General features: G+C 36.5%; 1 protein-coding gene across 1 annotated transcript in view; it reads left to right on the top strand.

Annotated features, from left to right (window-relative positions):
* The window catches only part of CCDC151 (Coiled-coil domain containing protein 151), a 127747-nt gene that overhangs the window by 12811 nt on the left and 101838 nt on the right, over window positions 1-13098 (top strand). Inside the window, exon 3 of the mRNA XM_068226840.1 lies at window positions 5579-5680. Within this exon, the coding sequence (XP_068082941.1) occupies window positions 5579-5680 (102 nt within the window). The remainder of the gene's footprint in view (window positions 1-5578; window positions 5681-13098) is intronic.

The following is a 13098-nucleotide window of genomic DNA, read 5'->3' as shown; positions in this document are numbered from 1 at the left end:
ACATAACAGAGTATTTTGAACTTCTCGTGTTCTACTGCTCGTTCATAATGATGTAGCACTGGGGCTCACCACTTGGTTGCTGTGGAGTGCCATACAGGTGTGTGACATAATGTGGAATCGAGTGCTCACATGCGATTCCATGATAATCCAGACACCGCTTGTGCATGACACTGCATGAATTAAGATAAACCTTTAAACAATGATTTATTTGATGCAATTATGTTGACAATAATGATTTATCATTTAAATAAACAGTTTGACAGTATATTTTAATTTGGAGCTCCCAATTACTCAAATATATATTCATATTATGTAACTAGCACATATCTAGCTTACGTTAGCCGGGCGGTCTGTAAAAACAGCAGGACGGTGTGCCCATTAAAGAGGTCCTAGGGAGAACACTGCTGAGTTTGATTCCCAGTGCTGCCAAAGATTTAAGACTGGCAGTAGGGCTGGTAGACATTTAAAACGGTACATGCAGCTCACCTCAGTTGGGGGTAGGTCTATTCATGAAAAGTGCTACACCACATCAAGGAATAGGACATAAGCCTTTTCAAAATATACTCATTTTTATTGATATCTGGCATGTACAATAGGGCTCCTTTCATGGCAGCAAATAGGATTTCTAGCTGGACGATATCAACATTAACAAAATAATTGATGATGGACACATGAAAGACGTAATGTGACATTTATCAGTTTACATACATTGTATCAATGTTCCTATCATCCCGCTAAGTGTCGTGGTCATCTGTAACATGCTCCATGACGTTGAGCTGTAAAAGTTAGATTCCCTATCAATTGTTTACCTAGCTTTTTCTTAAACATTTTCAATGAACTTGAAAACGTATCGTACATTTCCCTTGATAATTTATTCCAATCCCTTAGCCCTCATCCAATAAATGAATATTTACACCAGTCTGTCCTCTTGAATTCCAACGTTTATTATGATCTTTCCTATTTTTAAAAGCTCTACACAAGCTTATTCTTCTATTTATGTCATTCAACGCCAAATCACCACTGACAGCTCGAAACATACCACATATGTCTCAAATATTATTACAATATTTTAAGTCCACCTGTTCAATACAATACAATATGATCCACTATTTCATATGGTTAAAATTTTTATACATAATACATAAAAGTCAATGGTACATGTTTCACCCTCCTTTGCGGGCATCATCAGCCTATATCAATCTTAAAAATAATACATATGGAGTCATTCTAATCTTATAAATTATAGGGTAAAATGTTGAAAAATGATTTCGTAAAACATTATACAATAACATCTAAAACAACGATAATGCACCAAAGTGTGTTAAAAAAGAGTAAATTAACTGTTTTTGAAGATTAAAACGTGGTTTAACATGAATTTTGAGAGTTTAAAACTAAAATGGATCCTTTTTTTCTAATATAATTAAGACTGTGATGGCCTTGAATGTAAACACAATCATTAAAAGGGGGATGTTTCTTCAATTCCCATAATTTGAATCCAAGATGGTAAAATCACTGTCAGTTATTTAAAACGGAAGTGTGAACGTAATAAACATGTTAGAATGTATACGGTTGGTATATCTGAAAGTAGAAAAGAAAATGGAACTTCTTGTAGAGGCGTTGCTAATGATAAAACGTATGTCAAAGCTAGCGGATGTCAGTAATTATGTTGGTAGTCGATTGGATCTAAAAGACAGTCAAGTTGATGTTATAACTCCGTTGAAACATTTGTTGGAAGAAATGATCAAGTTTTTTCGTACAGTGCGCATTAAGTACGTCGGGCTGTTCCAGCAACGCTAGCTTGACTGAGCTTTCTACTTCAGAAGTAGAAAAAACTTGATCATTTCTTCCAACAAATGTTTCAACGGAGTTATAACATCAACTTGACTGTCTTTTAGATCCAATCGACTACCAACATAATTACTGACATCCGCTAGCTTTGACATACGTTTTATCATTAGCAACGCCTCTACAAGAAGTTCCATTTTCTTTTCTACTTTCAGATATACCAACCGTATACATTCTAACATGTTTATTACGTTCACACTTCCGTTTTAAATAACTGACAGTGATTTTACCATCTTGGATTCAAATTATGGGAATTGAAGGATCATCCCCCTTTTGATGATTGTGTTTACACTCAAGGCCATTACAGTCTTAATTATATTATAAAAAAAGGATCCATTTTAGTTTTAAACTCTCAAAATTCATGTTTAACCATGTTTTAATCTTCAAAAACAGTTAATTTACTCTCTTTTAACACACTTTGGTGCATTATCGTTGTTTTAGATGTTATTGTATAATGTTTTACGAAATCATTTTTCAACATTTTACCCTATAATTTATAAGATTAGAATGACTCCATATGCATTATTTTTAAGATTGATATAGGCTGATGATGCCCGTAAAGGAGTGTGAAACATGTACCATTGACTTTTATGTATTATGTATAAAATTTTTAACCATATGAAATAGTGGATCATATTGTATTGTATTGAACAGGTGGACTTAAAATATTGTAATAAATATTTGAGACATATGTCAACTTCAATACGGAACCAGAATGAGAATAGTTACTTGTAACATACCACATAATCGAGCATCTCATCTCCTTACTCCCAAGTGTTCCCAGCCCAAAGTTTGTAACATTTCCATAATACTTTTGGGAATCACCCAGAACAAATTGTGAGTCCAGCAGGGAAGTGCCTTGTCACCACTCATATCATTACATTACAAAGAGCCTAATTCTCTAACATTAGCAGTTGATGTTTTCACCTGGGGAGAAAATGAGCTAGAAGAACAGGAGAAACGAAATCTTTGGAGTGGCAAATTTTAAAATTTGGACTAAACATTAGTAAAACAAAAACTGTTAAATGACTATTGACAGGAAAGGCACATATTCAAACTTTTTTTTTTTTTTGGAGGGAACTTGGTTACAATGTTCAAATATGTTTGAAGTATTTTAAAAGATAACACAGTAAAACAAGAAATATTTAATAGGACTCAAAAAGCTTCTCGATTTTATTTTCAAGTGATAATTCTACTGTGGGAAGATAAAATACCCAGAAAGCAAAATTAACCATGTTTCATTCCTACTTCATTCTAATTCTTACCTATGGAACAAGGCCAATAGTAAAATCTATTCAACAGAAATGATATTCATCAGAGCAATGAGCCAGATGAGGAAAGAGAAGATTAGAAATGAAGTAAACAGGAAGGAGGCTGGCATCAAAATACCTGTTACCAGATGGTTTTTTTTTGCTACTTGCTTTACGTCGCACCGACACAGATAGGTCTTATGGCGACGATGGGACAGGAAAGGGCTAGGAGTGGGAAGGAAGCGGCTGTGGCCTTAATTAAGGTACAGCCCCAGCATTTGCCTGGTGTGAAAATGGGAAACCACAGAAAACCATTTTCAGGGCTGCCGACAGTGGGGTTCGAACCTACTATCTCCCGAATACTGGATACTGGCCGCACTTAAGCGACTGCAGCTATCGAGCTCGGTACCAGATGTTTAGGAAGATGTAGGTTACAGTGGTTTGGACATGTAATGAGGATGGGCAGAAGGAGAATAGCAAGGAATGAATTTGACAGAGAAGTGAGAGGGAAGAGACTCCCAGTTAGGCCAAGAAACTGATGGATAGACACAGTGAAATTGGTCAGCAAAAGGAATGTCAGTTGGGGGGGACATAGAAAAACAGAAACTATGTTCTGACAGGAAGAAGTGGTGATTGCTTGTACATCACACCTAGAAAACTGGAGCTGGAAATGATGATGAAGGTGATGATGATGATGAGTCTTCATAGCAGAATGACAATGCTTCCTTACTGATGATACCATTTCAGCATTTATGATTGTTTCCCATCCTCTGATTTTGGAATGGTAGGGCTGCACGCAGATTTGTTTACAGTGACAGTCAGTGCTGTATGCAAAGAAGCAGATTTGTACAACACAAATAAAATGTTTATTGTTGAAGCTTTTTTACAGTTGACAAAATCAAAGTTTCTCTAACTTGCCTCTTTTGCTGAATATACATTTAATCCATAATCTGAATAAGCTTGAGGATGCCTTGGAAAATAATACATATATATTATACTAATCTAACCTACTTCGTAAAATTTACAATAACTAGAGATGGGAATTATAGGCACGAATAGGTTAGAATGCAAATGAATTTGAACAAGGCGCAAGTGTATGTTACCCGCATGATGCTTCTGCAGTGAGATTTGCATAAATATTATCGATCTGAACTATCAGAACCCCTAAAATTTATGCAACTCCCCGACATATCTGTAGAGTGGCTAGATTTCACTTGCGCCATGTTCAAATACATTTGCATTCTAACCTATTCATGCCTATAATTCGCATCACTAACAATAACTTACAAATCTAACCTACTTCATAAATTCTACAATAACTTTTTCATTTCCAGAACACAACGCAAATTAATATCCCTCTAATTGAGTGCCTAAGTTGATCATGAGAAAAGTTTTAGCAGAAGGCTATATAAGTTTATGATCTTAGTATGACTGATGTCAGTAAAGAAAATGTATCAAGTGATAGAGCCATGTAAAGCAGATAGGGTGAGGCTAGAGAGCTTAACCTGAGGTGAAATCTCCCGGCTAGCGTTAGTCCACCAGTTCGGTGCACATCTTCAAGAGGCGTGACCTCCGTGCCTGACTTACAGTGTAGACTAGTCGTTGTACAGCTGCTAACAGCTTGTTTGTCTTTTGCCTGCTTGCCTATACATATCGCAGCTCGTCAGCGTGCTGGCTGGGAAATATGTTGTGTTCCTGAAGACTCGCTGTGTAGGGCGCTGACTTCAAACAGATGAGGTGGCATCACAACAATCAGTATAAGAGCCTACTCATGAAAATATAAAAATCAGGTACCCTTTGGTTGAGTGTTATAATACATTATTTTTTGGAAGTTTACTATTTGTTAATAGTTGTAAAGGGGAAGAATGATTTGATAGTTTACATCAGAAAGTCATGTGTTCTAGAAAATATTTCTGAACACATGATTGGCTACAATTAAGAAGTGTATTTTAAACAATCTATATTGTTGTAGATATTTTAACACAGGTGTCAACTTATATTTAATAGATTGAGGGTTCTGCAGCCCAGAAAATAGTTTTCTGTGGTTTACCATTTTCAAAACAGACAAATGCTGGAGCTGTACCTTAATTAAGGCCATGGTTGTCTCCTTTCCAGTTCTAGTACCTTCCTATCTCATTGTAGCCATAGGGACAAATATTTCAGGTTTCCCTATGGGAAACAACATCTATATCAGACTTGTCCTTGTCGATGCGACGTAAAGCAAATAAAATATACTTTATGACTGTCTTTCTATGTAGCTGTTTCAGTTCAAACTATGTTGTCTGATGCACTAATAAACATTTTGTCTGCTTTCCTCATTTTATGATTTTTTTGGAGCATTGAGAGAATCAGTTGCTTATAAAGAGGTAGAATGAAAAGTCATGAAATTTTGAAGAAAAGTAATCTTAAAGTGATAAACCTAAATTCTCTATATTTGTAGAAATATTTTTGTTCTAATAATAATAATAATGATTATTGTTCAGTTGCAAGAAAAAATGAAAAGGTTTGCTGATGAGTATCAAGAGCTTCAGGTCAAGATTACTGCAGCACAGGGAAAGAAGAATGCCGAGGCTTTAGCAAACCAGGTAGGCTGCGAGGTTACTCAAATATATTTCCCTAATTTGTCATTTTTCATAAATGTGAACACATTGTGTATGATTTTGTAATATAATTCCCATTCCTTTAATTTTTTAAAATATCAATGTAATGGAAATGAATAGAATACCTAACAAGCATTACAATAGAAAACTCTTAAGCTATTGAGGAAGAGGAGGAGGAGGAGGAGGAGGAGGAGGAGGAGGAGGAGGAGGAGGAGGAGGAGGAGGAGGAGGAGGAGGAGGAGGAGGTTACTGAAATCAAAATTATGGAAGAAAGTAATTTTGTAAGTTCCAAGGTATTATGTTAAGTCTCAATTAGTGATGATTTTCAGTAAAATATTTTTCAGATAACTGTAATACAGCCCAATTACTTTGCTTGTAATTTTCCAATCACTGGTGATAAATGTAAAGATGATAACTACAGGCCAGTTTGCTTGACATGTGTTGCTTTGGGAACAGTAGCGGTGATTAGGGCGGCGAGGGGGGCAGTCACCCCCCCCCACTACTTTCTGGAGAAAATATTATATTTTTATTTCATTTTGGCCGGCTGAAACTAGGAATTATAAATTAAAAAAAAGCAATTTGTACAAACCCTGTTGTCTTATCAGCTAATTCTTTCCTTTCTGTAAAAATTATTAACAAAATGATTAGCAAAAATACACTCAAAATATTGTTTGCCCCGACTAACCAATTTGTATAGCGCCACAGCAGGTAGTGAAGACTTTGCATGTGCGGTGAGGAAGGGTGGCAGTGGGGTGTATATATATATATATATATTTTTTTTTTTTTGCCTAGGTTGGACACTGAGGTATGTTTCATCCGCTTGCCACGTGTATTTGTCAGTCTCTTTAGTGTCTGTTAGTTTCTTAGTGTGTAGTCAAATATTAAATGATTTTAATTGTATAGTTATGCTGTATTTCTTTTTAATTATAATAAATGTGTAATGATGTTCGTTTAGTGAAAGTTTTATTGTTAAAAAAAAAACCCTGCACTTCAATTGGTAAACTGTCAACCTTTACCTCTCTGTGATAATTCGCTCAGAGAGCATAAAGAACCATTAGCCTTTTGTAGCCTTCCTTTTCCAGATTTGATGTATATCCCCCCGCCTGGCCGCTATATCCCCAAACCTGGGTACTATTTTGTTTGTTGTCTGTATATTATTTTCTTTGCTCCCACACTTTTAATTCTCAGTCACCGCTACTGTCTGGGAAAGCATTCTTCCTGATTATATAAGATATGTTTGCAAAATTACTAACTGGTTTGATAGCAGGAAGTTTGGGTTTAGGAAAGTTTATTCCAGTGAGGCTGAACTTGCATAATTCCAGCGAGATATAGAAGATATTTTAGATTCAGAAGTCAAATGGACTGTATCACTACTGACCTCTCCAAGGCTTTTGATGGGGTAGATCATGGGAGAAAACTGAAAAAAAAAAAATGAGGGCTATTGGACTAGACAAATAGTAATTGAATGGGTGGCAACAATTCTTAAAAAAATAGAACTACAAGAATTAGAGTATGTGAAGCATTATATCTGATCCTGAAAGGATTGGGGGAGGGGGGGGGGCAGTTTGGGGCAATTTTGGATCTTTCTACTTTCTTATTTATGAGTAAAGAACTAGAATCACAAATAAGGTTTTCTGCAGATGATGTTAGACTGTATAGAGTAATAAATAAGTTACAGGATTATGAGCGACTGCAAAAAGATCTAGACAAAGTTGTCAGATGTCTCTGTAAACATTAGGGACTGTATTAATTACATTGTGTGCTGTAGGCCATATGAGCTACTTCTAGCATGAAATATATCCAAGTGCCCTTTTCTCTTGAGTCAACAGCAGGGAAAACATCACGAAGAAAATTAATTTATTCTATCATAATTTGGTATGTTGAAAGAAATTGTCACCATAATTGTTATTGCAGTAATAGCACACCAAGCACATATTTTTGGATCGTGGAGTGGAGTCTTATGTTCTCATGAGACCAATACTGGCTATTTTGTAAATTTACATGCCCATGTAAATTAAACCACACCTCTTTACTAAACAACACTAACTCAGAGTTTAAGTAATGTTTATCCTATTTTTCTGTAGGCTATACAACTTAATTCAGAGTTTATTTCACCATACTTTGAACTGAAGGAAACAATTGTATAAACATACACTTGTGGCATGCTCTCTTAGCCTTAAAGTTCAGTTACTTCTGTACAGAGGCATATGAAACATAAAACAGTTGCATGGAAGATTTGTAAAATTACACCTAAAGCTTTTTCACCTATTGATTCAGTCATTTATTCTACAACCAGTTAATAATAATAATAATAATAATAATAATAATAATAATAATAATAATAATAATAATAATAATAATAATAATAATAATAATAATAATAATAATAATAAAAAAAATGATGATGATGATGATGATACTATGGTCTCAGCTACTGTGTGTAGGGATTTTGATGTGATACCATTTAGACTGCCTGATTGTCAACTTTGTTGTTCCAATTTATTCCACCAGATGGCAGACAAATGGATATTTGTGGACAATTTCTGGCTGAGTTTTCATTATTTTTGTCTGGTAAACACCACATGTATCACCAGAGATCTTTAACATGGTAATAATAATAATAATGGCATGTGGCCTCCAGAGAGACCTAGTGCAAGTCTTTCGAGTTGGCTCCTACTTGTGATGAATTCTAATGCTGAAAATGGCACACAGGCCCCCGAATAATCAGAATTAACCAATGAAGTTTACAATTCCCGAGCCGACTGGGTATCGAACCTGGGTCCCCTTGGACCAAAGGCCAGCATGCTAACCACTTAGCCACGGAGCCAGAGCTTTCACATAGTGATGTATAACTTGGAGTGCTAAATGGATAATTTCTGCCCTTAAAAATCTGGCTACATCTGCTGGAGTTGAACCAGCGATCTTGGGGTGCAGAGGCCAGCACTCTGCCACTGATCCGCAGAGACTAAACCAATATTTTTGAATTTATTCACATTCTTTCTTAATTCCACCATTAGTTGATATTTATGAATGGGGAATCTGCCCACAAATTACCTTCTTTCAGGTGATTCATACTTTAAGAATCTACAGCAAGCAAAAATACACTGCTCACAGACAGCTGATATAACATTGGTCCTGTAATTCACAAAGCTAATAATTTAATTTAAAAAAAAAGAAAGAAATTTTGATTTACAGAAAATCTTCAACGAACAAACCACAAGTCGGTTGCTTTGAGATGATACCACAAGGAGTTGCGGTATGCATTGCGCATAAGGTACATCATAAATTATTATAGAATGGTAAACAAACAAGTTTAATGTCAAGAATCTCACTCTACAAAGTCATATAAAGAAAGTTTGGGCTGGGAAGACTTGGGAGAAAGGGGACGAGCAGCTCGACTAAGTGGTATGTTACAAGTTACAACTCTCATATTTGTTCTGTATTGAAGTTGACCATATATTAAGAATAACAAGAATATTTAATAAGACCACCTATTCAATACATACCAAAAATCTTATGGTTAAACTTTTACATGATATTATAGAGTCTTATTAGGTACATGTTTCACCCTCTTTTAGGGGCATCATCAGCCTTAACTCAACCTTAAAATCATTGGTCTTGGACCTTAACAATCCTTGTAAGATATAAAGTTTACAAATAAATAACCTTTTTAACATTGTGATATCTTAAAATTAACATACTAGAAAACATCTAAAATATATGGACAGAACAAACGATGGTTAATGGAGGAAACTAGTGATAAAATACTCTTATTTTTTAAATTAAAATTTAGAACATGATCAGTCCTAACTTATGTGGAGTGTAGAAAGTCTAAAACCAAAAATCGCATTTTTTAAGTTTTGCCAACACAGAATTCACAGTCGGAATTTCTTCCTCAGTTATATACAATTTATTGATTGTCCTTCAAATAATGTGATGTCAAAATCATTTAATCCAGTGCATGGATGCTTTTCTTCCTTTGTTCTTGCGAGGTGTATTGAAGGATGCCAATGTTCCTGCCTGGACTTGAAGCAATTGTTTGTTCATGGATTTCATGGTGCACGCACTTACTCAAGTTGCAGCATATACGCGCTCCTGCACTTTTTTGGCTGGAATAATAAATTTGTTTTCATCAGTTTCTTTCTGCATGAACTGTAACACGTTAGACACTATTTCTCAACCCTGAGAATGAAGAGTTTTTCTGTATAGTTTTGAAAGGACGGGAGGCATTTTGTTATTACTACTACTTCGCACAAGTCAACATGTAGCTTTCAGTCACAACACAAAGCGCACTGTTAGGGAGACGTGTTATCGCCAAGCTTCCCTCAGATTAACTAACGACTGCGCACTCAGCCGCGTGCACCTCTGATCCAAGTAAGGTGTATAGAGGGAGGTGCGTTGGAGATGAATGATCGTCAGCTAGCAGGCAGAAGAAAATCAGAGCTGTTGTTTAACTGCACGGGCTCTAATTGTAATCATTTGTGTCTTGTCACGTCCCTAATCTGTGGAATAAATTGCATTGTGATCACAGCTCTTGCTCTTGGTGTTTCACTTTCTCCAAAGAGCAGTGTGTATATATCCTCTGTGATAAAATATCTCTTGTCCTTCCAATGTGTCTCAGCTATTCCGCAGGTGTTGATGGTCTCTCTCAATATCTCTTCTTCCAAGATGTAGAGTTTCCCCGTTTGTAAAAGGCCTCTCATGTTCTGTGTTCCAGTATGGATGTTCTTTCTGGCTTGCAGCTTTCCTTGTGAACCAGTAGGTAATTTGGTACAGTGCCTAGTTGTCCAAACCATCACGCCCGATCACTTATTTCACCCTGCCCAGTCTGAATTAAATAAGAAATGTAGTGTAGTGTAGTGTAGTAATGTAATGTAATGTAGTGTTACATTCTTATTTAATTATAAGTGGAAGCGGAAGCAGTACCGGTTTCGACCACCAGTCTGGGTCATCATCAGCTGAATAAAAATACAAAAACAATGCATAGGAAAACAAGAAATTAAAGGATGAGTCTTTCACAAAAACAGTTGAAGAAGCAATATAAGATAATGGGGATTAGCACTGTGCGACATTAAATCATAAAATCTAGAAGAAGTAGAAGGTCAGTCACTTATATGAAGTAAGGCGCAATCTTCTGAAGAGTAGCACAACACACGCAATGTTTGGCACTGTGCCTCAAAATGTTTACGAGAAGAGGTGAACAGTTAAGTGAGCCAGCCTGCATATACTATCAGGCGCGGAGTCACAACACAATTTAATAAATATGAAGTCCCAAAATTGTGTAGAAGTCGAAGATGAGTTGCTTGATTGAAGCAAGATGCTAGCTCCTAAAGATCAGCGCAACATACTCGATGTCCGGCACTGTGCTTTCAAATGCCGATGAAACTCAGTGAATAGCTTAATGATTAAGCCTGTAATTGTTTCGGTTGCAAAAATATATATAATACCATTTAATATATTTTAATATAATTGAAGTATGTAACTAGGATCTTGTAGATTCTTTAGAACAGTTGACGTAAAAATCAACTGTCAAGAGAAAAATGGTAAAAAGCGCAGTACTGGAAACAAATGAAAAATGCATATGCACAGCGTGCTACTTCTTGAAGATATATATATATTTTTTGCTAGTTGTTTTACGTCGCACCGACACAGATAGGTCTTACGGTGACGATGGGACAGGAAAGGGCTAGGAGTGGGAAGGAAGCGGCCGTGGCCTTAATTAAGGTACAGCCCCAGCATTTGCCTGGTGTGAAAATGGGAAACCACGGAAAACCATTTTCAGGGCTGCCGACAGTGGGGTTCGAACCTACTATCTCCCGAATACTGGATACTGGCCGCACTTAAGCGACTGCAGCTATCGAGCTCGGTTTCTTGAAGATAAGAATTCAGATCGTAATTGAGGTAGTCCAAGGCAGCGCAAGGCATGAGTTTAAATTTGAATGTTGCAAAGACCCAAAATGCAGGTGGCACTATAGTATACAGTTCAATTCAGAAAGTAGGTTTTTTTTTTTAAACCGAGAGGAGAGGTGAAAAGAAAATATAGGAATAAGTTAATAAAGGAGGAGGATTAGTAGATAAGAGAAGATTAAAAGGATTGGAGGTTAAAAGAGGATGGGAAAGGATAGAATAGGGAAATAAAGGAGGGGTAGTTTAGGGTGGGTTATTGGAGGTGGAAAACGTGGGTAGAAACTGTGTAAGGCATGGAAAATTGAATTCAGGTTTAGAAATTTAGTATTTTTGAGAAGAAGAATTAGGAAGTCAAATAGAATATTGGGTTTTTCAGAAATGTCGTTTAAATTGAAATTAGGGTTGCTGGTTGTTAACCGGAGTGCACGGTAAATTCTTTACTCTTAACTTACACAACATGTACTCTCAAGACAATGACAATCAGGTGGTTTTCACTTTGGGTCTAAGTGGGGAACAAATTTATGTTGCTAAGGCAGGATTATTATCTGTGAAAATGAAGCATTGCCTAAGGGATTAAAATTAAAAAAAAAAAACAACCCTACACGACTGAGCTGTTTTGAGCAAAAGCTGCATGTATGCATTAAGTAAAGCTGACAGTAATAGGGAAATACTAATATCCACGATGTTTCAAAAATGTCCCAATGTTACGAGTCTCCTGAAGCCAATGGACCAAGGCGTTACCCAGAACTTCAAAATGAACTATTGGTCCCTTTTCATGCTGAAATTTGTCAACTATGAACGGTCTGTACTCCATTTCCTCAACATGTAACTACACCTCCCTTGACCTGTTCTAATTTAGTTCAGCTTTGACAAGGTTTGACGCGGCAGTTGGAATCCTTCAACTTTCTTTGTTGGATCTTGAACCAAGTGAGCGTTGTTGGGTGGATGTTCATACCAATGTTGTCACCACTCAGAGATCATGTCGAAAGAACTTACTTTTAAAATCAGTCCAGGATGGTTTGCATGATTTCAGACGAGTTGTTGGTGGGTCTTGTAGGGCATCTTCTTGAGCAAGTTTATCTTAGCTGCTTTCCTCCTTAGATCTTGCGGGGCAATATTAGCTAAGACAGGTAACCACTAAATGAGAGTAGATCTGACAATACCAGTGATAACTCTCAAGGCTTTATTAAGCTGTACGTCAATCTTTGTTGTCTGAACGCTATTTTGCTATACAGGAACACAATATTCACCAGCAGAATACACAAGAGTGAGTGCAGCAGACCATAGGGTATTGGCGTCCACACCCCAGCTATTTCCGGCAATCCTGCGGAGTAGATTCACTCTGGAGCTAAGTTTCTTGGATAACATGATGCACTGTTGTTTGAATGTCATGGACTGATCCAGAGCGATTCCTAGATATTTTGAATTGTAGTTATGCGGTGTTTCGGTTCTGTCGAAAGTCACATGTAGCATCTTTTGGGCTTCCTTATTATTTA

Source organism: Anabrus simplex, chromosome 3 (genome assembly GCF_040414725.1).
Source record: "Anabrus simplex isolate iqAnaSimp1 chromosome 3, ASM4041472v1, whole genome shotgun sequence".
NCBI classification, from domain to species: domain Eukaryota; kingdom Metazoa; phylum Arthropoda; class Insecta; order Orthoptera; family Tettigoniidae; genus Anabrus; species Anabrus simplex.
This window is presented reverse-complemented; position numbering and strand designations above follow the sequence as displayed.